The sequence below is a fragment of the Oncorhynchus masou genome, chromosome 30, assembly GCF_036934945.1.
Source record: "Oncorhynchus masou masou isolate Uvic2021 chromosome 30, UVic_Omas_1.1, whole genome shotgun sequence".
Taxonomy (NCBI): Eukaryota; Metazoa; Chordata; class Actinopteri; order Salmoniformes; family Salmonidae; genus Oncorhynchus; species Oncorhynchus masou.
In genome coordinates this window covers 1,240,217-1,266,064 of record NC_088241.1, presented here as the reverse complement: position 1 = coordinate 1,266,064, position 25,848 = coordinate 1,240,217, and the positions used below count along the sequence as shown (strand labels likewise).

The following is a 25,848-nucleotide window of genomic DNA, read 5'->3' as shown; positions in this document are numbered from 1 at the left end:
GAGGGAGAAAGGACACATACACTCTTCTCCTGCTGAACATACTGCTGTTACATATTCTACTCTACATCCAAAAAGAAAACACCATTCAGTAAGTACATTTATATTTGGTTTGGTTGTGGCCTCCATAATGGTTTGAACTGTGTTGGTTGTGGCCTCCATAATGGTTAGAACTGTTTTGGTTGTGGCCTCCATAATGGTTAGAACTGTGTTGGTTGTGCCCTCCATAATGTTTAGAACTGTGTTGGTTGTGGTCTCCATAATGGTTAGAACTGTGTTGGTTGTGCCCTCCATAATGGTTAGAACTGTGTTGGTTGTGGCCTCCATAATGTTTAGAACTATGTTGGTTGTGGCCTCCATAATGGTTAGAACTGTGTTGTTTGTGGCCTCCATAATGGTTAGAACTGTGTTGGTTGTGGCCTCCATAATGGTTGGAACTGTGTTGGTTGTGGCCTCCATAATGAATAGAACTATGTTGGTTGTGGCCTCCATAATGGTTAGAACTGTGTTGGTTGTGGCCTCCATAATGGTTAGAACTGTGTTGGTTGTGTGTTGTTGCTCTGTCAATTGCATCATTATCTAATAAGGATTGACAGTGTGTTGTTTTTTAAATGTTGAAGTAAACAATGATCTGTCTCACAGGAGAAGTATATTTATAATACTTTTAAAAAGCCACCATCAATCTATGAATAGTTAATCTATGAAAAATGCATCACTAATGTGCAAGGCCAGAGTATTAAAAATGGACTAATGAACTAATTCAAATGAATAAGATATTCAGAATAGACAGGACTGTATTTAGAGGAGACCAATATTTGTAACCAATGTATATTCATATAGTGAAATAATTCTGTGATTGGTAATTATGACCATAAACCCCAGAATCACCACGCTCAGACAGGCAGATTGCATGACACACCTCAAGGCCAAACCCAAATGAGAAGTCAAATCTTCGGAAGCCATATGCAAATGACTTACAGAAGCGATGAAAGGAAAGCAGTGGTTTTGAAAGAGAGACATGGAAAGAGAGGAGGAGGGAGAGAGAGAGAGGAGGAAAAGAGTACTGTAGAAAGGCAAATTATAACCAAGAGAAAGATAGAGAGATGGATAAAGAGCGTGACATAACATCAATTAAAGTACATGTTTTTCTCAGCATGTTCTCCATTACCCCCAGTGGACTTACTCCATGGGGCAGGTAACTAGGTGGGTAACTAGGGCGGTAGCTAGGCAGCTGTGAGCTCACAGCCTCAGAGGAGGAAGCCTTAAAGAATATACCCCAGTATCCCTGAGACCTGGCTCACATGGAGACACGTTGTCCAACTGACAATTTTCCGACAATAAAAGTTGTCTTTTACTGAGAACAAAGGGATGCACAATAGATAGAAACAATATTAGAATTACGTTTAGCGAAAGGTGGGAAATTAGAATGATTCCACATTTAGAATTGATGTTTACAAAAGGCTGACATCACCTCTCTCCTCCTCCTCTTGAAAGCAGAGTTGAACAATTCCACCATGGCTTCACCAGGGGTGAAGGCTCTCCTCCTCCTCTTCCTAGTCCATGCAGTCTCAGGTAAGCAGTAAACGCACCAGGCCTAACCCTCTTCCATTTTGCAACAGTGGATCATTAGTAAATTACAGTTAGATCCAAACGGGAAACAAGTGTAGCATACACACGTAACATGTTGACAGTTTGGAGACGTGTGTGTGTCCGTGCTCATGCGTGTGTTTGTGTATGCGATATGCCCCTCTCAGCCCTCTACCCAGATACAATGTCACCGATGTCTCCCATGATGCTTGACCCTGACCCCGCGACCCCAGGCTTCCCATCTCCACCCGCTCGCTTCCAAGACATGGCCAAGAAACTGGTAATCAATCAAAAAACCAGTCAATCAATCAACCAATCAATCAATAGTCTATCGCCTGCCTTACCTGACCACCTCTGGGTGATGTTACTACAGTACTGATCAGTACACACACCTGTGGGTGATGTTTCTACAGTACTGATCAGTACACACACCTCTGGGTGATGTTACCACAGTACTGATCAAACACACACCTCTGGGTGATGTTACCACAGTACTGATCAAACACACACCTCTGGGTGATGTTTCCACAGTACTGATCAGTACACACACCTCTGGGTGATGTTACCACAGTACTGATCAGTACACACACCTCTGGGTGATGTTTCTACAGTACTGATCAGTACACACACCTGTGGGTGATGTTTCTACAGTACTGATCAGTACACACACCTGTGGGTGATGTTTCTACAGTACTGATCAGTACACACACCTGTGGGTGATGTTTCTACAGTACTGATCAGTACACACACCTGTGGGTGATGTTTCTACAGTACTGATCAGTACACACACCTGTGGGTGATGTTTCTACAGTACTGATCAGTACACACACTTCTGGGTGATGTTTCTGCAGTACTGATCAGTACACACACCTGTGGGTGATGTTTTTACAGTACTGATCAGTACACACACGTGTGGCTGATGTTACCACAGTACTGATCATACACACACCTCTGGGTGATGTTACAACAGTACTGATCAAACACACACCTCTGGGTGATGTTTCTACAGTACTGATCAGTACACACACCTGTGGGTGATGTTTCTACAGTACTGATCAGTGCACACACCTCTGGATGATGTTACTACAGTACTGATCAGTACACACACCTCTGGGTGATGTTTCTACAGTACTGATCAAACACACACCTCTGGGTGATGTTACCACAGTACTGATCAGTACACACACCTGTGGGTGATGTTTCTACAGTACTGATCAGTACACACACCTGTGGGTGATGTTTCTACAGTACTGATCAGTGCACACACCTCTGGATGATGTTACTACAGTACTGATCAGTACACACACCTCTGGGTGATGTTTCTACAGTACTGATCAAACACACACCTCTGGGTGATGTTACCACAGTACTGATCAGTACACACACCTGTGGGTGATGTTTCTACAGTACTGATCAGTACACACACCTCTGGGTGATGTTACTACAGTACTGATCAAACACACACCTCTGGGTGATGTTACCACAGTACTGATCAGTACACACACCTGTGGGTGATGTTACCACAGTACTGATCAGTACACACACCTGTGGGTGATGTTTTTACAGTACTGATCAGTACACACACGTGTGGCTGATGTTACCACAGTACTGATCAGTACACACACCTCTGGGTGATGTTTCTACAGTACTGATTAGTACACACACCTATGGGTGATGTTTCTACAGTACTGATCAGTACACACACCTCTGGGTGATGTTCCTAAAGTACTGATCAGTACACACACCTGTGGGTGGTGTTTCTACAGTACTGATCAGTACACACACCTGTGGGTGATGTTTCTACAGTACTGATCAGTACACACACCTGTGGGTGATGTTTCTACAGTACTGATCAGTACACACACTTGTGGGTGATGTTTCTACAGTATTGATCAGTACACACACCTGTGGGTGATGTTTCTACAGTACTGATCAGTGCACACACCTCTGGATGATGTTACTACAGTACTGATCAGTACACACACCTCTGGGTGATGTTTCTACAGTACTGATCAAACACACACCTCTGGGTGATGTTACTACAGTACTGATCAGTACACACACCTCTGGGTGATGTTTCTACAGTACTGATCAAACACACACCTCTGGGTGATGTTACCACAGTACTGATCAGTACACACACCTGTGGGTGATGTTTCTACAGTACTGATTAGTACACACACCTCTGGGTGATGTTACTACAGTACTGATCAAACACACACCTCTGGGTGATGTTACCACAGTACTGATCAGTACACACACCTGTGGGTGATGTTACCACAGTACTGATCAGTACACACACCTGTGGGTGATGTTACCACAGTACTGATCAGTACACACACCTGTGGGTGATGTTACCACAGTACTGATCAGTACACACACCTGTGGGTGATGTTACCACAGTACTGATCAGTACACACACCTGTGGGTGATGTTTCTACAGTACTGATCAGTACACACACCTGTGGGTGATGTTTCTACAGTACTGATCAGTACACACACCTGTGGGTGATGTTTCTACAGTACTGATCACAGTTGGTCTATGTTGATGTTTCAGTTACACCATCCCCAGCTGTAGTTTAAGCCCTACACAGACTCCTGCACCTGCTATGTGTATTGTGACTCCCTAGAAGGCTGACTGGCGAGGCTGTCTCACACCTCACTGTAAAGGGGTATGACCTTATACCTCAGTTTGTACTGTAGGTTAACAGTTCCATAGTTCATTCTGGTGTCCCTCTGTCCCCACAGATGATGAGATGCCTGCAAATGGGTGAGGACCCAGCACATACCTCCTCTAACCTAGTAAACACAGAGGGTATCACTAATGTATCGTTGTAATAATATTGCTTATGAACAACATGCTAGAAACAGCACCACATTATTGTTGCATACATTAAAACAGTTTGATAATGCGTATTACATCATCTTGTTTTTTCCTGTGTGTTTCTTAATGCATGGTTGCTATGCTACAGGACACCTGTTACCCATGACGATGGACAACCCCTTTAATAACAGGTAAGGTGACCCATGTGTGTGTGTGTGTTTGCAAATTAATGGATCTACAAATTAGCCCCCCCTCTCGCTCTCTCTCACGCTCTTTCTCTTTCTCTCTCTATCAGTGGGGTGCAAATGGAAGACAGCATGTCTCGTCCCAACCCTCTCTCCCACTTCCACTCTCTCCTCACCTCCCTCTCTGCTGAGGAAACAGATACCTACTCAGACACAGACATGGACTCTGCTTCCCGCTTCTATTTCCAGCCCAATAGCACCATGAAATACCCTGACTCTGACCGTGAATGGGTACCTCAACATTCATCTTCATTTACATAGCTAGATATATTCAAAATATGCAAATACACTGACAGTACTCTAGTTCTACACCAGGAGTGTTGCAAACAATTATTTACATAATGGGGATTGTATCCATTTTAGACACAAAGGCCATATTTGGTCTTGTTTTATGTAAAGTTTTACAGTGGTTTTTATAACCTGTTTATTAAAGTAAAAGGCATAAGATGATGACATTTTTAATAAATGTTCCTCTATCTCTCTCTTTCTAGAACGTGACAGAGAGGATGTGGAACTGTTCCAGTCTACCAAGCTTCATTGAGCACATGAGGAACTCTTCGGTCAGTGTCACTCAAGCCCTCAGCCAATTACAAGCTGTTTTTCAACAATGCTGCATCTTCAGCCCTCCCACTAGTCGTGGTTCCTGCTCCCACTCCCCCTCCCTGGCGCTCTGTTGCCATCATTAATACTGCATCTTCAGCCCTCCCACTAGTCGTGGTTCCTGCTCCCGCTCCCCCTCCCTGGCGCTCTGTTACCATCATTAATACTGCATCTTCAGCCCTCCCACTAGTCGTGGTTCCTGCTCCCGCTCCCCCTCCCTGGCGATCTGTTGCCATCATTAATACTGCATCTTCAGCCCTCCCACTAGTCGTGGTTCCTGCTCCTGCTCCCCCTCCCTGGCGCTCTGTTACCATCATTAATACTGCATCTTCAGCCCTCCCACTAGTCGTGGTTCCTGCTCCCGCTCCCCCTCCCTGGCGCTCGAGGGCGTCAGGCTACCCGTCATTATACGCAGCTGTTACCATCATTACATGCAGCTGTGCTCATTGGACTCCCTCACTGTGTTGATTGTCCCTGCATATATGTCTGCTCTGTGTTGTTCCCTGTAGTAGTATTGTTTGTCGTGTCATATCTATGTCCAGACGCTGTTCTTGTTCCACTGTGTGTCCGTCTATATTAAATGGTTCACTTCCTGTACCTGCTTCTCGTCTCCTGCGTTGGGTGTGACAGGTTTATCCCTAGCATGAGATTATAACCTGGCTTCAACAATGCTCCTGTTTTACTTCCCAAACGCAGCATCTTTCTTTCTCTCTCTCAGGCTGGTCCCCAGTGTTTCCTGAGAGCGTTCATTGCCCCCCTCTCTTGGGTTGCCCTGATGATGAAGGGTGGAGACAACATGGAACCAGAGGATTATGGGAGGCTGGTGTGGGCCGCTAAACCCCTCCTACAAAACATGCCCCCACGACAGATGACCCTGCCTCCCTGGATACAGAACCCCCACCTGGAAGAGATGTGTGTGTGTGTGTGTGTGTGTGTGTGTGTGTGTGTGTGTGTGTGTGTGTGTGTGTGTGTGTGTGTGTGTGTGTGTGTGTGTGTGTGTGTGTGTGTGTGTGTGTGTGTGTGTGTGTGTGTGTGTGTGTGTGTGTGGTAACAGTATGGTCTGGTTCCAGGATGAAGATGCTGGGAGAGGTGTTTGGGTCTCTCTCTGAGGAGCAGCGTGTTCAGATCAGAGAGTGGGCCAAGGAGCGGGTGGCCCAGAACAACTACAATTGCAGCCACACTGCTGCAGCCTGGCGCCCCAGACCCATACCAGAACAGAAACCAGGACAGACACACAGACCAGAACAGGAACCAGGACAGACACACAGACCAGAACAGAAACCAGGACAGACACACAGACCAGCACAGGAACCAGGACAGACACCTAAACCAGAACAGGAGCCAAGACAGACACTCAGACCAGAAGTAGGACAGAACTGGCCTGCTAGACCACCACAGCCTGATATGACAGGTGAGAACCACCTCTGCAGAGATAGAATATGTTACATTATTCATTATTATAATTAAACTAAATACTGATATAAATATGTTTAGTTGAGATTTTAGATGTTACAGCAACCTTTGATTGATCAAGCTCTTAGAAACAGTCTTGTTTTGTATCTTTGATTGATCAAGCTCTTAGAAACAGTCTTGTTTTGTATCTTTGATTGATCAAGCTCTTAGAAACAGTCTTGTTTTGTATCTTTGATTGATCAAGCTCTTAGAAACAGTCTTGTTTTGTATATTTGATTTATCAAGCTCTTAGAAACAGTCTTGTTTTGTATCTTTGATTGATCAAGCTCTTAGAAACAGTCTTGTTTTGTATCTTTGATTGATCAAGCTCTTAGAAACAGTCTTGTTTTGTATCTTTGATTGATCAAGCTCTTAGAAACAGTCTTGTTTTGTATATTTGATTTATCAAGCTCTTAGAAACAGTCTTGTTTTGTATCTTTGATTGATCAAGCTCTTAGAAACAGTCTTGTTTTGTACCTTATGACCCAAATACTAATGATCAATCTCTTCAATTCAAACCGGAGAAAGAGAAAGATAAATAGGATGAGAGGACCCAAATCAAGAGGGGGAGAGAGGAAAGGAATGAGGAGTAGAATGAGAACGAGAACAAACCATTGAAAGGTGGGACACCTAAAGGAAAACCAAATGGAAGGAAATTATGAGAAATACAGGAAACAAGCTTGGAAGAAGAGGAGAAGAGCAGGGAGGAAGGAGAGAAGGAGAGAAGGATACAAGCTGGAAAGGAGAGGAGAAGAGCAGGGAGGAAGGAGAGAAGGAGAGAAGGATACAAGCTAGAAAGGAGAGGAGAAGAGAAGGGAGGAAGGAGAAAAAGATGCAAGCTGGAAAGGAGAGAAGAAGAGCAGGGAGGAAGGAGAGAAGGATACAAGCTGGAAAAAAGAGAAGCAGGGAGGGAGGAGAGACGGATACAAGCTGGAGAGGAGAGGAGAAGAGCAGGGAGGAAGGAGAGAAGGATACAAGCTGGAAAGGAGAGGAGAAGAGAAGGGAGGAAGGAGAGAAAGCTACAAGCTGGAAAGGAGAGGAGAAGAGAAGGGAGGAAGGAGAGAAAGCTACAAGCTGGAAAGGAGAGGAGCAGAGAGGAAGGAGAGAAGGATACAAGCTGGAAAGGAGAGGAGAAGAGAAGGGAGGAAGGAGAGAAGGATTCAAGCTGGAAAGGAGAGGAGAAGAGAAGGGAGGAAGGAGAGAAAGCTACAAGCTGGAAAGGAGAGGAGAAGAGAAGGGAGGAAGGAGAGAAAGCTACAAGCTGGAAAGGAGAGGAGCAGAGAGGAAGGAGAGAAGGATACAAGCTGGAAAGGAGAGAAGCAGGGAGGAAGGAAAGAAGGATACAAGCTGAAAAGGAGAGGAGAAGAGCATGGAGGAAGGAGAGAAAGCTACAAGCTGGAAAGGAGAGAAGCAGAGAGGAAGGAGAGAAGGATACAAGCTGGAAAGGAGAGGAGAAGAGAAGGGAGGAAGGAGAGAAGGATTCAAGCTGGAAAGGAGAGGAGAAGGGAGGAAGGAGAGAAAGATACAAGCGGGAAAGGAGAGAAGCAGGGAGGAAGGAGAGAAGGATACAAGCTGGAAAGGAGAGAAGCAGGGAGGAAGGAAAGAAGGATACAAGCTGAAAAGGAGAGGAGAAGAGCATGGAGGAAGGAGAGAAAGATACAAGCTGGAAAGGAGAGAAGAAGAGCAGGGATGAAGGAGTGAAGGATACAAGCTGGAAAGGAGAGAAGCAGGGAGGCAGGAAAGAAGGATACAAGCTGGAAAGGAGAGGAGAAGAGCAGGGAGGAAGGAGAGAAGGATACAAGCTGGAAAGGAGAGGAGAAGGGAGGAAGGAGAGAAAGATACAAGCGGGAAAGGAGAGAAGCAGGGAGGAAGGAGAGAAGGATACAAGCTGGAAAGGAGAGAAGCAGGGAGGAAGGAAAGAAGGATACAAGCTGAAAAGGAGAGGAGAGGAGCATGGAGGAAGGAGAGAAAGATACAAGCTGGAAAGGAGAGAAGAAGAGCAGGGAGGAAGGAGAGAAGGAGAGAAGGATACAAGCTAGAAAGGAGAGGAGAAGAGAAGGGAGGAAGGAGAAAAAGATGCAAGCTGGAAAGGAGAGAAGAAGAGCAGGAGGAAGGAGAGAAGGATACAAGCTGGAAAAAAGAGAAGCAGGGAGGGAGGAGAGAAGGATACAAGCTGGAGAGGAGAGGAGAAGAGCAGGGAGGAAGGAGAGAAGGATACAAGCTGGAAAGGAGAGGAGAAGAGAAGGGAGGAAGGAGAGAAAGCTACAAGCTGGAAAGGAGAGAAGCAGAGAGGAAGGAGAGAAGGATACAAGCTGGAAAGGAGAGGAGAAGAGAAGGGAGGAAGGAGAGAAGGATTCAAGCTGGAAAGGAGAGGAGAAGGGAGGAAGGAGAGAAAGATACAAGCGGGAAAGGAGAGAAGCAGGGAGGAAGGAGAGAAGGATACAAGCTGGAAAGGAGAGAAGCAGGGAGGAAGGAAAGAAGGATACAAGCTGAAAAGGAGAGGAGAAGAGCATGGAGGAAGGAGAGAAGGATGCAAGCTGGAAAGGAGAGGAAAAGAGCAGGGATGAAGGAGTGAAGGATACAAGCTGGAAAGGAGAGAAGCAGGGAGGCAGGAAAGAAGGATACAAGCTGGAAAGGAGAGGAGAAGAGCATGGAGGAAGGAGAGAAGGATGCAAGCTGGAAAGGAGAGGAAAAGAGCAGGGAGGAAGGAGAGAAGATACAAGCTGGAAAGGAGAGATGCAGGGAGGAAGGAGAGAAGGATACAAGCTGGAAAGGAGAGGAAAAGAGAAGGGAGGAAGGAGAGAAAGATACAAGCTGGAAAGGAGAGGAGAAAAGCATGGAGGAAGGAGAGAAGATACAAGCTGGAAAGGAGAGAAGAGAAGGGAGGAAAGAGAGAAAGATACAAGCTGGAAAGGAGAGCAGAAGAGCAGGGAGGAAGGAGAGAAGGATGCAAGCTGGAAAGGAGAGGAAAAGAGCAGGGAGGAAGGAGAGAAGGATACAAGCTGGAAAGGAGAGGAGAGGAGAAAGGAGGAAGGAGAGAAGGATACAAGCTGGAAAGGAGAGGAGAAAAGCATGGAGGATGGAGAGAAGATACGAGCTGGAAAGGAGAGGAGAAGAGAAGGGAGGAAGGAGAGAAGGATACAAGCTGGAAAGGAGAGGAGAAGAGAAGGGAGGAAGGAGAGAAGGATACAAGCTGGAAAGGAGAGATGCAGGGAGGAAGGAGAGAAGGATACAAGCTGGAAAGGAGAGGAGAAGAGAAGGGAGGAAGGAGAGAAAGATACAAGCTGGAAAGGAGAGGAGAAGAGCAGGGAGGAAGGAGTGAAGGATACAAGCTGGAAAGGAGAGGAGAAGAGAAGGGAGGAAGGAGAAAAAGATGCAAGCTGGAAAGGAGAGAAGAAGAGCAGGGAGGAAGGAGAGAAGGATACAAGCTGGAAAAAAGAGAAGCAGGGAGGGAGGAGAGAAGGATACAAGCTGGAGAGGAGAGGAGAAGAGCAGGGAGGAAGGAGAGAAGGATACAAGCTGGAAAGGAGAGGAGAAGAGAAGGGAGGAAGGAGAGAAAGCTACAAGCTGGAAAGGAGAGGAGAAGAGAAGGGAGGAAGGAGAGAAAGCTACAAGCTGGAAAGGAGAGGAGCAGAGAGGAAGGAGAGAAGGATACAAGCTGGAAAGGAGAGGAGAAGAGAAGGGAGGAAGGAGAGAAGGATTCAAGCTGGAAAGGAGAGGAGAAGAGAAGGGAGGAAGGAGAGAAAGCTACAAGCTGGAAAGGAGAGGAGAAGAGAAGGGAGGAAGGAGAGAAAGCTACAAGCTGGAAAGGAGAGGAGCAGAGAGGAAGGAGAGAAGGATACAAGCTGGAAAGGAGAGAAGCAGGGAGGAAGGAAAGAAGGATACAAGCTGAAAAGGAGAGGAGAAGAGCATGGAGGAAGGAGAGAAAGCTACAAGCTGGAAAGGAGAGAAGCAGAGAGGAAGGAGAGAAGGATACAAGCTGGAAAGGAGAGGAGAAGAGAAGGGAGGAAGGAGAGAAGGATTCAAGCTGGAAAGGAGAGGAGAAGGGAGGAAGGAGAGAAAGATACAAGCGGGAAGGAGAGAAGCAGGGAGGAAGGAGAGAAGGATACAAGCTGGAAAGGAGAGAAGCAGGGAGGAAGGAAAGAAGGATACAAGCTGAAAAGGAGAGGAGAAGAGCATGGAGGAAGGAGAGAAAGATACAAGCTGGAAAGGAGAGAAGAAGAGCAGGGATGAAGGAGTGAAGGATACAAGCTGGAAAGGAGAGAAGCAGGGAGGCAGGAAAGAAGGATACAAGCTGGAAAGGAGAGGAGAAGAGCAGGGAGGAAGGAGAGAAGGATACAAGCTGGAAAGGAGAGGAGAAGGGAGGAAGGAGAGAAAGATACAAGCGGGAAAGGAGAGAAGCAGGGAGGAAGGAGAGAAGGATACAAGCTGGAAAGGAGAGAAGCAGGGAGGAAGGAAAGAAGGATACAAGCTGAAAAGGAGAGGAGAGGAGCATGGAGGAAGGAGAGAAAGATACAAGCTGGAAAGGAGAGAAGAAGAGCAGGGAGGAAGGAGAGAAGGAGAGAAGGATACAAGCTAGAAAGGAGAGGAGAAGAGAAGGGAGGAAGGAGAAAAAGATGCAAGCTGGAAAGGAGAGAAGAAGAGCAGGGAGGAAGGAGAGAAGGATACAAGCTGGAAAAAAGAGAAGCAGGGAGGGAGGAGAGAAGGATACAAGCTGGAGAGGAGAGGAGAAGAGCAGGGAGGAAGGAGAGAAGGATACAAGCTGGAAAGGAGAGGAGAAGAGAAGGGAGGAAGGAGAGAAAGCTACAAGCTGGAAAGGAGAGAAGCAGAGAGGAAGGAGAGAAGGATACAAGCTGGAAAGGAGAGGAGAAGAGAAGGGAGGAAGGAGAGAAGGATTCAAGCTGGAAAGGAGAGGAGAAGGGAGGAAGGAGAGAAAGATACAAGCGGGAAAGGAGAGAAGCAGGGAGGAAGGAGAGAAGGATACAAGCTGGAAAGGAGAGAAGCAGGGAGGAAGGAAAGAAGGATACAAGCTGAAAAGGAGAGGAGAAGAGCATGGAGGAAGGAGAGAAGGATGCAAGCTGGAAAGGAGAGGAAAAGAGCAGGGATGAAGGAGTGAAGGATACAAGCTGGAAAGGAGAGAAGCAGGGAGGCAGGAAAGAAGGATACAAGCTGGAAAGGAGAGGAGAAGAGCATGGAGGAAGGAGAGAAGGATGCAAGCTGGAAAGGAGAGGAAAAGAGCAGGGAGGAAGGAGAGAAGATACAAGCTGGAAAGGAGAGATGCAGGGAGGAAGGAGAGAAGGATACAAGCTGGAAAGGAGAGGAAAAGAGAAGGGAGGAAGGAGAGAAAGATACAAGCTGGAAAGGAGAGGAGAAAAGCATGGAGGAAGGAGAGAAGATACAAGCTGGAAAGGAGAGAAGAGAAGGGAGGAAAGAGAGAAAGATACAAGCTGGAAAGGAGAGCAGAAGAGCAGGGAGGAAGGAGAGAAGGATGCAAGCTGGAAAGGAGAGGAAAAGAGCAGGGAGGAAGGAGAGAAGGATACAAGCTGGAAAGGAGAGGAGAGGAGAAAGGAGGAAGGAGAGAAGGATACAAGCTGGAAAGGAGAGGAGAAAAGCATGGAGGATGGAGAGAAGATACGAGCTGGAAAGGAGAGGAGAAGAGAAGGGAGGAAGGAGAGAAGGATACAAGCTGGAAAGGAGAGGAGAAGAGAAGGGAGGAAGGAGAGAAGGATACAAGCTGGAAAGGAGAGATGCAGGGAGGAAGGAGAGAAGGATACAAGCTGGAAAGGAGAGAAGCAGGGAGGAAGGAGAGAAGGATACAAGCTGGAAAGGAGAGAAGCAGGGAGGAAGGAAAGAAGGATACAAGCTGAAAAGGAGAGGAGAGGAGCATGGAGGAAGGAGAGAAAGATACAAGCTGGAAAGGAGAGAAGAAGAGCAGGGAGGAAGGAGAGAAGGAGAGAAGGATACAAGCTAGAAAGGAGAGGAGAAGAGAAGGGAGGAAGGAGAAAAAGATGCAAGCTGGAAAGGAGAGAAGAAGAGCAGGGAGGAAGGAGAGAAGGATACAAGCTGGAAAAAAAGAGAAGCAGGGAGGGAGGAGAGAAGGATACAAGCTGGAGAGGAGAGGAGAAGAGCAGGGAGGAAGGAGAGAAGGATACAAGCTGGAAAGGAGAGGAGAAGAGAAGGGAGGAAGGAGAGAAAGCTACAAGCTGGAAAGGAGAGAAGCAGAGAGGAAGGAGAGAAGGATACAAGCTGGAAAGGAGAGGAGAAGAGAAGGGAGGAAGGAGAGAAGGATTCAAGCTGGAAAGGAGAGGAGAAGGGAGGAAGGAGAGAAAGATACAAGCGGGAAAGGAGAGAAGCAGGGAGGAAGGAGAGAAGGATACAAGCTGGAAAGGAGAGAAGCAGGGAGGAAGGAAAGAAGGATACAAGCTGAAAAGGAGAGGAGAAGAGCATGGAGGAAGGAGAGAAGGATGCAAGCTGGAAAGGAGAGGAAAAGAGCAGGGATGAAGGAGTGAAGGATACAAGCTGGAAAGGAGAGAAGCAGGGAGGCAGGAAAGAAGGATACAAGCTGGAAAGGAGAGGAGAAGAGCATGGAGGAAGGAGAGAAGGATGCAAGCTGGAAAGGAGAGGAAAAGAGCAGGGAGGAAGGAGAGAAGATACAAGCTGGAAAGGAGAGATGCAGGGAGGAAGGAGAGAAGGATACAAGCTGGAAAGGAGAGGAAAAGAGAAGGGAGGAAGGAGAGAAAGATACAAGCTGGAAAGGAGAGGAGAAAAGCATGGAGGAAGGAGAGAAGATACAAGCTGGAAAGGAGAGAAGAGAAGGGAGGAAAGAGAGAAAGATACAAGCTGGAAAGGAGAGCAGAAGAGCAGGGAGGAAGGAGAGAAGGATGCAAGCTGGAAAGGAGAGGAAAAGAGCAGGGAGGAAGGAGAGAAGGATACAAGCTGGAAAGGAGAGGAGAGGAGAAAGGAGGAAGGAGAGAAGGATACAAGCTGGAAAGGAGAGGAGAAAAGCATGGAGGATGGAGAGAAGATACGAGCTGGAAAGGAGAGGAGAAGAGAAGGGAGGAAGGAGAGAAGGATACAAGCTGGAAAGGAGAGGAGAAGAGAAGGGAGGAAGGAGAGAAGGATACAAGCTGGAAAGGAGAGATGCAGGGAGGAAGGAGAGAAGGATACAAGCTGGAAAGGAGAGGAGAAGAGAAGGGAGGAAGGAGAGAAAGATACAAGCTGGAAAGGAGAGGAGAAGAGCAGGGAGGAAGGAGTGAAGGATACAAGCTGGAAAGGAGAGGAGAAGAGCAGGGAGGAAGGAGAGAAGGATACAAGCTGGAAAGGAGAGGATAAGATAAGGGATGAAGGAGAGAAGGATAAATGCTGGAAAGGAGAGAAGCAGGGAGGAAGGAGAGAAGGATACACGTTGGAAAGAAGAGAAGCAGAGAGAAAGGAGAAGGATACAAGCTGGAAAGGAGAGGAGAAGAGAAGGGCGGAAGGACAGAAGGATACAAGCTGGAAAGGAGAGATGCAGGGAGGAAGGAGAGAAGGATACAAGCTGGAAAGGAGAGGAGAAGAGCAGGGAGGAAGGAGAGAAGGATACAAGCTGGAAAGGAGAGGAGATTAGAAGGGTGGAAGGAGAGAAGGATACAAGCTGGAAAGGAGAGATGCAGAGAGGAAGGAGAAGGACACAAGCTGGAGAGGAGAGGAGAAGAGAAGGGAGGAAGGAGAGAAGGATACAAACTAGAAAGGAGAGATGCAGGGAGGAAGGAGAGAAGGCTACAAGCTGGAAAGAAGAGGAGAAGAGCAGGGAGGAAGGAGAGAAAGATACAAGCTGGAAAGGAGAGGAAAAGAGAAGGGTGGAAGGAGAGAAGGATACAAGCTGGAAAGGAGAGGAGAAGAGAAGGGTGGAAGGAGAGAAGGATACAAGCTGGAAAGGAGAGGAGAAGAGCATGGAGGAAAGAGAGAAAGATACAAGCTGGAAAGGAGAAGGCCGAAGCAGAGTAAAGAAAGGAGGGAGGAAGAGGAGGAAGAGGAGGAGAGGCATGAAAAGGGACATAGATGCGGGAAGTAGGGTGTGTTGCAGCACCCCCTGAAAAATCACCCCAAAACTACTTCCCGCGGCTTTGAAAAGGGAGAGTGAGTTATGTCCAAAGGACAACGGAGAGGTGTGTGTTTATGCGAGACACAACACCTGATTTGCGTGTGTGTCACACAGATCTTCACTCTGCAGTGTGTTTATATGTTTATTACATCTGCATGTGTGTTTGCGCGCATGTGCGTGTGTCTACTGAAAACAACTCTGGTGACTACAACCACTGTTGTGACATCATGTTTCTGTTCAAGTACTACTCTGCCCTGTATGTGTGTGTGCCAACTGTGTTTGTGTGTTTGCCACCCTCCTCTCTCTCCAGTAATGCCCAGCCCCTGTCCTCCCAGGCTGCTGTGGCTGAAGATGGATGTGATGAAGATGATGGGGCCCTTCCTTTCCGGGCTGCCCATGGACGACATCCAAACCATCCCCAACGACCAGGTCTTTGTTTGTTGTCGTTCTCCCCACACTGCTTTTTAATGGATCGCATCAAACTCACTGAGACCCTCAAACAGATCACAGTCCCCTATTTTACAACTGCTATTTAATCTATCTGTCTTCCCCACTATCTCTCTCTTTCCCTAGCTGTGTCCATTCTTCCATTCGCCCCAGTTCTCTTCCTCCTTCAGAGGGGTGGGGGGGCTCCCTCCTCTTCAGGGCAGAAAGATACTCCAGAAGATCAGAGAGTGTTCCCAGAAGAGAGGGGACTTGGTCCAGAACCTGGACAGGTTTGTACGTGCCTGAGAGAAGGACTGGAGCTGTATCACCTGGACATCACAGGAGGCTGCTGAGGGGAGGGCGGCTGATAATAATAGCTAGAATGGAAAGGTATCAACACATAGATACCATGTGTTTGATGAGTTCAATTCCATTCCATTCATTCCGTTCCAGCCATTACTCTGATCCCATCCTCCCCAGTCAAGGTGCCACCAACCCCCTGTGCTGGACATGCAAATTACCATTAATTTTGCTAATTGTTCAGACCATCCTGTAGGTTCATAATTACTTCACTAAACAAAATAGGTATTGACGGTTAGGTTATCATTTCCCTGAATTAGCCAGATCTACATACATCCTTGAGCATGAGCTTAGTCACAGAAATATGACAAACAAACAAGGGAGGAGAGTTCAGAACAGATGTTGGATGACTTACCAAACACGGTACTGAATAGCCAGTAGGGTATTTACCTAAACTCTGACCTATGACCTCTGACCCTTTCCTATCCAGACTGGGCTCGCTGGCATGTTTCTATGATGACGCCCCAACCCTAAACTCCTCCATGAGCCGGCTCCTCCTCTCTCAACTTGATGACTGTAGCAACTCTGGAGTCAACAAGGTATGCCCCCAGTCTCTCTCTCTCTCTCCCTCTCGCTCTCTCCCTCTCCCTCTCGGTCTCTCTCTCTCTCTCTCCCTCTCGGTCTCTCTCTCTCTCTCTCTCCCTCTCGGTCTCTCTCTCTCTCTCTCTCTCTCTCTCCCTCGGTCTCTCTCTCTCTCTCCCTCTCGGTCTCTCTCTCTCTCTCTCCCTCTCCCTCTCGGTCTCTCTCTCTCTCCCTCTCGGTCTCTCTCTCTCTCCCTCTCGGTCTCTCTCTCTCCCTCTCGCTCTCTCTCTCCCTCTCGCTCTCTCTCTCCCTCTCCCTCTCGGTCTCTCTCTCTCTCTCCCTCTCGGTCTCTCTCTCTCTCCCTCTCGGTCTCTCTCTCTCTCCCTCTCGGTCTCTCTCTCTCTCTCTCTGTCTCTCTCAGTCTTTCCAAAGTTGTTGTAGTTTATAGTTTAAAACTCAGGAATCACTAAAGTTAGGATTTTACAGAGAACAATTATGGGAATAATCTGTGGTGTTTATTTTTAACCCTCCTCTTCCTCTCCCCTCCTCCTCCTCCTTCCAGCTGAAGAAGAAGCTCGTCAACACTGTGATGTCATCATCTGTGGATGATTCCAGTCCTGAGCTGCTGCATGCGCTGGGTCCCGGTGTTACGCTGCTTTCCCCTTTCCATCTCTCCCAGTTCTCCCCCGACGCCCTCAAGGACACCCTGATGTCACTGGGGTCAGAGGTGAAGTGGGGTCTGACCCAGGCCAAAACACTGGCCAATAAACTACTGCAGGGGAAGCAGGTGAGAGAGGTGTTACTCTTATAAATATGCCTTTGGCTCAGCCAGTACTATTAACAGGCTTCTCAACTGGAATGTTTAGGTGATCCTCTCCTATAGTATGAGGGGCCGAGGTAGGAACTAATGGTCAAATAGAGAGCAGCTCTAAAAACTCTCATTCCTTCCTCCCTCTCTCTCTCTCTCTCTCTCTCTCTCTCTCTCTCTCTCTCTCTCTCTCTCTCTCTCTCTCTCTCTCTCTCTCTCTCTCTCTCTCTCTCTCTCAGGAGGTGTCTGGTAAGGAGTTAATGTCTCTGGGTTCAGCTGTGACGGGCGTGGCCTCCTCTGTCCTCAGGAAGGTCAAATCCCAGGGGCTTCTGGGTAATGAGGGTCTGGACATGATGAGCCAAAAGATGACCAGTCTACAGAGAAAAGCATTGTTGGAGGGGGTGAGAGGGGAAGGGAGGGGTGTTTTCTGTAGCTTGTGAGGTGTGGAAACACTTTGTTGCTTTTATGAATTTTGTCTTGCTGCTTTTTGTTCTATGTTGCTCTGTCTGTATGCTACGTCTTGCTTGTCCTATGTTGCTCTGTCTGTATGCTATGTCTTGCTTGTCCTATGTTGCTCTGCATGTGCTCACTGCTCAATGATTATCTATATTGTAATTGTTTTTAATAACCTGTCCAGGGACTGCGGTTGAAAATTAGCCAGCTGGCTAAAACTGACACTTTTACTGAAACGTTGATTAATGTGCACTGTCCCTGTAAAAATAAAATCAACTCAAACTCAAAGGGCAAGGGAGGGGTGAAAGGGCAAGGGAGGGGTGAAAGGGCAAGGGAGGGGTGAAAGGGCAAGGGAGGGGTGAAAGGGCAAGGGAGGGGTGAAAGGGCAAGGGAGGGGTGAAAGGGCAAGGGAGGGGTGAAAGGGGAAGGGAGGGGTGAAAGGGCAAGGGAGGGGTGAAAGGGCAAGGGAGGGGTGAAAGGGCAAGGGAGGGGGTGAAAGGGCAAGGGAGGGGTGAAAGGGCAAGGGAGGGGTGAAAGGGCAAGGGAGGGGTGAAAGGGCAAGGGAGGGGTGAAAGGGCAAGGGAGGGGTGAAAGGGCAAGGGAGGGGTGAAAGGGCAAGGGAGGGGTGAAAGGGCAAGGGAGGGGTGAAAGGGCAAGGGAGGGGTGAAAGGGCAAGGGAGGGGTGAAAGGGCAAGGGAGGGGTGAAAGGGGAAGGGAGGGAGAAGTCATAGCAGAAAATGAGATGTGCAGCAAAGATAGTTCAGGTTGCTCCTAAAGTTGTGTGTGTGTGTGTGTGTGTGTGTGTGTGTGTGTGTGTGTGTGTGTGTGTGTGTGTGTGTGTGTGTGTGTGTGTGTGTGTGTGTGTGTGTGTGTGTGTGTGTGTGTGTGTGTGTGTGTGTAGCTGCTCGGGGATGTGAATGCCTCAGAGCTGATCCAGAAAGTCCCTGCCTCTCTGCTGTCCAGCCTATCCCTGACCACCCTGGACAGGGCTAACCTGACCTCCCTCGACCAACTGGAGGGCAAGCAGTGGACACGTGCACAGGTGTGTGTGTGTCTTCTGAATGCAACTCTGGGGACTACAGCCACTGGTGTGACATTACACACTGTTCTCTGTCTTGCAGTCAGCCTTTCTGGTCAGAAATATCCTAGGCAAGAAGATGACACTTACAGACATGCGGTGAGAACACACACACACATACAGTTTTTGATGGTACTGATGATGAGGATGATGATGATAAGCAAGGTAGTTGCTCCTGTAAGTCGCTCTGGATAAGAGCATCTGCCTAATGACTACAATGTAAATGATGATGATGACAGGAAGCTGGGCTCGGCGATGCAGGGCGTGTCCTGTGAGATGATTGAAAAGGTGGCTGAAAGTGGCGTCATGGAGATGGTCCAAGCTGTGACAGAGACTCCACGCTGGCTCTCTAAGACACAGGTACACACACACAAGTGATGACTGCAACTCCTACTGTTCTGTATGTAAATCTGTGACAACTGATAGGTTACATTAGGTTACATTATGAATGGAGTAGCGGTCATAGAATATCATATGAATTAGAGGATGCATAGTATCATACATCTTACCTGGTCGTACAATAGCATACGAATTGGATGATGTAAGTTATTAAACATCTTGGAGGACTTATATGTATTTCTCTGAGACCAGGTTGCTTGTTACGTTCGTGGTTAGGTGAACTAACAACAAAGGTTAGGATCATTTGCATAGAATGTTAGGTGAATTGGGTCAAGTTTAGAATAAGGGTTAGGGAAGGGTTAGCTAATTAAGTGATAATGCCTGATAAAACGGTGTTTGGAGGATATATTGGCACGGGTGTTATTTGTCTCAGGCAGCAAGCTGTGCCAATATATCCTCAAAACAACACCTTCTCTGGCATTATCACTTTTATACAACGGGTTACCAACATATTCAAATAATGATTGACATATTTTCATTAACGTTATTTGGATTAATTTATTCATACTATTTCATCCTTCTACAATATATTGTTCTGACACAAATCTATGGTTGCAGACAGAATAGTAGCAAAGTAGCTGCATTTGCATTTGTTTGAGCTGTTTTCTAGTGACATTTATTTGGATACATCCATAACAATGAGCAAATGGTGCGCGATTTCGCTGGCATAGAAAATATGCTTACTGGTCAGGACTCAGAGGAGCCAACAACACAGCTAGCCAACAACACAGCTAGCCAACAACACAGCGAGCCAACAACACAGCTAGCCAACAACACAGCTAGCCAACAACACAGCGAGCCAACAACACAGCGAACACAATCACTTCAAATGGAAGCTGGAAAGGCTGCAAACTAGCTGCACTTCGTTTCGTTTGACATTTTTTCAATTTACATTTCTTTCTTTGTATATATCCATGAAAATGATGCCCGCTGATTCATGATTTCGACTGGATGAGAAACGCTGACTGCCTGTCTGTCTCGTCCCGACACGTGGGACACCTGGAGTCAAATTTGAATATTGAAACAATGTTGCAAATGTCGGAGAGACAGACGGAAAGGTTTATACAAATCTCCGCTGTTGAAAACTAAACACTGTCTAAAAGAAATGTGAGATAATGTCTAGATGCTTCTTATAGTGGAGATCACGTTTATAAATTGCCTGGCTGGGCTGATGAGACAGTGGATTGTGCAGTCAGGTGGAATAGAGTAAATAGGCATTTTAACGTGACAGATTTAGCCAGTGGTAATTTATGGAATAGACACCGGCTGGAATGTGATTTTAACCAATCAGCATTCAGGATTAGACTCACCCGTTGTATAAAAAGCTACAATTGCCCTCGACACGACTCAAACACGCAACCTTTGGATTGTTAGATGGTTGCGGATTACACCCACTCATCCTCTCCGACCAACCTTCCTAAATTAATGTCTGTTTATAGTAACTAGGCCATTAGTAGATATCATACGTCTTCGAGATGCTCAGAAATACATACAAGTTTGTTTCCTATAGCTCTGAGGTCAGGCTGGTTATGACATGCTTAGGGGCTATTTTTACATTGATTTTGAGACACACGTTTATCTCCCGCCCTCTCACTTTGTCTGTCAGGTGTGCTGTACTGCACAGAGTCTGTTTGCAGGTTTGGAGAAAAAGAGAGCAGGCTACTTCAACAACATCACAGACACAGAGCTGGAGGAGATCCCCACCCTGCTGCTGCTTCACCTGCCGTGATTACACACACACACACACTGGCAGATGTTGCCTTGTTCCAGGGGTTTCAATTGAAATCATCCCCAGCTGTCCAGGGGGCCATTCTGACCTATTGTTTTTATGCAAATGATTTTTTTTAAGTGTATCCCCTATAAATTTCAGAATTTCCTGAAATTAAAAACATACATGAAATAAATATTTTCAATTGTGGGATAATACATTAAGAATCAATCAGCAGGTAATGTCTGTGGGAAAATGGCTATTTTGGGGGTGGGGGGCCCCAACACACTGACACACACATATACTATATATTTCTCTCTCTCTCCCTCCCTCCCTCTCTCTCTCTCTCTCTCTCTCTCTCTCTCTCTCTCTCGCTCTCTCTCTCTCTCTCTCTCTCTCAGGGCTGAGAAGATAGCCAGTCTACCTGCCTCTGTATGTGCTGTGTTCATGAAGAAGATGAAAGAGGCCAACCTGAGTTCTTTGCCTCTCACCTCTCGCTCTCGCCCCACACTGACCAACAGAGCTCTGAACTGCCTGGTAAACACACAACCCTACATCCCTACATCCCAGTTCAACCCTAATTCTAACCCTCGGTTCATGTCTACATCCAAGGTTCAATCCTAATCCTAACCCTCGGTTCATGTCTACATCCCAGTTCAACCCTAATCCTAACCCTCGGTTCATGTCTACATCCCAGTTCAACCCTAATCCTAACCCTCGGTTCATGTCTACATCCCAGTTCAACCCTAATCCTAACCCTCGGTTCATGTCTACATCCCAGTTCAACCCTAATCCTAACCCTCGGTTCATGTCTACATCCCAGTTCAACCCTAATCCTAACCCTCGGTTTATGTCTACATCCCAGTTCAATCCTAACCCTAATCCTAACCCTAGCTTCATGTCCACAACCTAGTTCAACCTTAACCCTAGCCTCAACCCCAACCCTAACCCTAATCTTCAGTGTAAATCACAAACACACACACACACATACTGCAATGAGTGACAGAGCCCGGTGCACCCCTGTGTCCCCAGGGGAGGAACATGTCAAAGTTGTCCAGTGAGGAGGTGTTGAGTCTGGGGTCGCTGCTGTGTGAGCTGGCTCCCTCTCAGATGGCCCTCCTGGCCCCTGAGGTCCTCAACTCCAGCGTGCAGGTCCTGGCCTCCTGCAAACAGATTCCTCCACGCCACTGGAGGGCGCTCTTCCAGCTGCTCAATGATACATATGGGTACGAACAAGCACATCCTCTAACCTTTCTAGATAGAACTGCTACTGTCAAAATAAAAATTGACGAATATACAATTATTATTGTTTCTCTCCTTTGAAAGTGACCCGTCTGATTGGACAGCTGACACCATCAAATCCCTGGGTCCTCTCCTCCTGTTGGATGATTCTGCTGTCCGCTCACTGCGCTTTAAGGTCAGTGGCTCTCTATCACCATGATCTCCCTGACAACCACATATGAAAGGCCCCTAATTAGTCTCTCCCTGATGTTGTCTACGCTTGTGTTTCTGTGAATTTCAAAAAATGAAGATAACCTCGGCTCTTTTACTTTCTACCCTGGCTTCTCCCCCCTCTAGTCGTGGCTGAAAGAGACTCTGTCTGACCTGATGGACAGCCTACCCAGCCCTCCGGTCCCTAACCCTCCTCAGGAGTTTAGTAGGGGTCCGGACCTCTCAGCCCTGCGATGGAAACTCTTCTCTCTCTCCACCTCCTCATCTGAAGTAATGTCCATGCGCAGGAGGAGAGCAGGTGAGAGAGGAGAAACACACACACCTAAGGTGCAGATAAGAATGTGTGTGGGATTATTTTGAATATGAACATAATAAAGATGTACATTACAATACATTTACCACAACCTCCCTGGACCCTCTCTCTCTAGTTCTCCCTCAGGGGGAGGTGGGCCTTACTGTGTCTCTGTTGGAGGAACTGGGCGGAGCCAATGTCTACTGGAGCCCAGCCCAGCTCTCCAAGATGGACGCCGGCACAATCACCGCTGCCGTGGAAACGCTGGGGGAGGTCCTTGATTACAGCGCCGAGCAACTAGTGGTGCTCAGAGAGAAGGCCATCCAGGTAGATTGCCAGGCTCAGGCACAGATCAGTTTACCCTCTTCAAGTCTTGGGGGTTCTGAAACATACCTTAGATCAGTGTCTAAATCTTGGGGCCATTTCACAGAAGTTAGAAGAATCTCAAGTGCAGGGGTGAGCATCTTTTTATGTTCTGCTGTTGAGTGAGCTGTGCTTTACTATATTGTACTACAGGCCTGGGGTCCAGTGTCAGGTTTGAATGAGAGCCAGGTGCTCCAGCTGGGCTGTGTCTCTCAGGGGTTCAACCTCACTGAGCTGGCCAGCCTCCCCTTCTCCTCCCTGGACACTCTGGAGACACTTTCCCGCTGCTCCTGGACACAACCACAGGTACTGTATATATGAAGCCACGCACGCACGCACGCACGCACGCACGCACGCACACACACACACACACACACACACACACACACACACACACACAGAGACTCTAATGATGATCATGTCTGGTCCCTGGCAGAGGGAGGCTGTGTGGAGGGGTTTTGTGGAGCGTATTAATGAGACAGTGGGAGAACTGGGAGCTGTGGAGTTGGTGGGACTGGACCAGTTCATCTGTGGTCTGAACACTGAGGAGACTGGTCAACTCAACACTGATGCCTTCAGGTCAGACATGGACAATGCGTGTGTGTTTGCGTGAGCTTGTTTTTAAATGTGTTATATATCTCTATAGGGAGGCAGTACAGTCGGTGGGCGAGGTGCAGTGCCCCCTGGCGGTAACAGAGCTTCTGAAGCAGCGTGCGGTGGCTGTGTTTGGAGAAACACAGGGATGGACCGAGGCTCTGGTCAACTCTCTGGGCAACATCATGGGTCAGATACATTCCTCTGTTCCCCTCTTTCTCTCTCTCACACACTATTGCTCTCACTTATTTTGTGAAATACATTTTAAAATGTAAGCCATTTCTCATCCCTTCTCTTTCTCTCTCTGCTTTATCTCACTTTTCTCCAGCTGGTTTGAGTTTGTCAGAGTTTCTTTCTCTCAGTCCCTCTGCCTTCTCCTTCCTCAGTCCGACCAGCGTTCCCCTCATCCCCCCAGACCGCCTCGCTGTGAGTATACTCTTTCCCTGCCTCCCTCTATCAATTTCAAATTAAGGGTTTTATTGCATGGGAAACATGTTTACATTGCCAAAGCAAGTAAAATATATAAACAATTGTGAAATAAACAATAAAAAATGAACAGTGAACATTACACTTTTCAAATGTCATATGTCTATGTACAGTGTTGTAATGATATGCCAATAGTTAAAGTACAAAAGGTAAAATAAATAAACAAATATGGGTTGTATTGACAATAGTGTTTGCACTTTTCTTGGAGCAACAGGTCACAAATCTTGCTGCTGTGATTGCACACTGTGATATTTCACCCAGTAGTTATCGGAGTTTATCAAAATTGGGTTTGTTTTCGAATTCTTCGTGGATCTGTGGGAAATGTGTGTCTCTCGTATGGTCATACATTTGGCAGGTTAGGAAGTGCAACTCAGTTTCCACCTCATTTTGTGGGCAGTGTGCACATAGCAGGTCTTCTCTTCAGAGTCAGGTCTGCCTACAGCAGCCTTTCTCAATAGCAAGGCTATGCTCACCTAGTCTGTACCTGTACATAGTCAAAGATTTCCTTAATTTTGGGTAAGTCACGGTGGTCAGGTATTCCATCACTGTGTACTCTCTGTTTAGGGCCAAATAGCATTATAGGGTGCTCTGTTTTTTTGTAAATTCTTTCCAATGCAATTATCTTTTTGTTTTCTCATGATTTGGTTGGGTCTAATTGTGTTGCTGTCCTGGGGCTCTGTGGGGTTTGTTTGTGAACAGACCCCCAGAACCAGTTTGCTTAGGGGGCTCTTCTCTATCTCCGCTGTGTTCCACTGAGGTTTTCTAATTACTAGGTTTACAAAAAAATTGGTGACTTTTGAACCCAGCACTCCATACTCTTCTGACTTCTGATCAGGCACTCTCAACCAGCCAGCTGAAGGCCCTGGGTCCTGACAATGCTGCCATGGTAACCAGTGCACAGTGGGCAGTGCTGGGGGAGGCACAACGGGCCGCTCTTGGCAATGCTCTGGGTGTGGCCTATGACCGAGTGGCCTATGACCGCGCAGAACCAACTACAAACCCACCCAGAAACCAGCCCCAACTCTCAGGTGAGTAGGAGAGAGGGGACTGGGAGGGGAAGAGATGAATGCTGCATTCATAACAAGTGGGAAACTCAGAAAATACTACTTGTAAAGTGTTTTAGTGCTTTGAACTAGTTGAGAATGTCGATTGGCTAATGGCAAACAAGCTGAGCTCACAGATTTGTTTATTTTACTAGGTAAGACAGTTAAGAACAAATTCTTATTTACAACGACGGCCTACCGGAGAACAGTGGGTTACCTGCCTTGTTCAGGGGCAGAACGACCTTGTCAGCTCAGGGATTTGATCCAGCAACCTTTCGGTTACTGGCCCAACGCTCTAACCAATAGGCTACCTGCCTTATTGACAAGTGGATATTTCCCAGTCATATGCTGGTAATTACACCTTTACGAGAGGTTATGAACACAACATGAGTGAGAGATGGGTAGAGATAAAGGAATGCTCCTGTGGTCAGGTAAGAGGAAGAGTTGACTAGACTATGAGGAAGAAACTGAAATGAAGATGTATAGGCAGGAGAGAGAGAAGGTCAAGTGGTTTAATGTATTATTTTTTCTCCACCAGGAGCATCTATGCTGGGAACTCTGGGAGTTGGAGTCTTTATGCAGCCCTTCTTGTTCCTACTGCTGGGGTTTGTCCTGTAGTGAAACTACACATCCAATAGATACGCATGACATATGGAACTACTCATGCATGTGTTGAACAAGAAGAGAGTGTCAATAATATGGCATATTTTAACACATTTAACAGTTACAAATATAACTTTATATCCTGCTTCTTTAAAAACAACTATTCTAGATTAAGCCAGAGCAGGCCTTGAGCACATCAAAGCAGATACCTGTGACAATGTAAAGGCACTTAAGATATTTTTATTCTATTTGTTAAAGAAATATGTATCTGTCTATATCTTTGTTGCAATGGTGGGTCTCTTCTAGTAGGGCAACGCTGGAGCATGTAATGATGTGTGAGTCGGTGTTCTGCATTGGTTGTTTTCTGAGTGTTGGGATCACAAGACTAGGATTATGGGTGCTAATCCAGTGCTGACAAGATAGGAAGTGGAAGACTAAGTTAATAATAAAGATTATGAACCTACTATCACTTA

The 25,848-nt window shown here is 47.0% G+C and overlaps 1 protein-coding gene across 2 annotated transcripts; it reads left to right on the top strand.

Moving 5' to 3' along the window:
- otoa (otoancorin) lies at positions 1-25,833 on the top strand. 2 transcript variants are annotated; one of them, XM_064947463.1, is made up of 29 exons: positions 1-88; positions 1,495-1,569; positions 1,752-1,864; positions 4,333-4,354; positions 4,557-4,599; positions 4,704-4,884; positions 5,145-5,213; positions 5,972-6,165; positions 6,324-6,664; positions 15,099-15,217; positions 15,362-15,504; positions 16,005-16,113; positions 16,659-16,883; positions 17,144-17,305; positions 18,259-18,399; positions 18,479-18,534; positions 18,675-18,795; positions 20,441-20,559; positions 20,944-21,079; positions 21,575-21,768; positions 21,869-21,959; positions 22,121-22,292; positions 22,423-22,613; positions 22,803-22,955; positions 23,086-23,228; positions 23,296-23,432; positions 23,572-23,669; positions 24,565-24,757; positions 25,311-25,833. In XM_064947463.1, exons 2-29 carry the CDS (start codon positions 1,512-1,514, stop codon positions 25,388-25,390), a joined length of 3,804 nt encoding a protein of 1,267 aa, XP_064803535.1. In that variant the 5' UTR covers positions 1-88; positions 1,495-1,511; the 3' UTR covers positions 25,391-25,833. The 2 variants fall into 2 exon arrangements, with proteins under 2 accessions (XP_064803535.1, XP_064803537.1); XM_064947465.1 differs by having other exon boundaries at positions 19-88; positions 1,492-1,569.
- Positions 25,834-25,848: the final 15 nt, after the last annotated feature.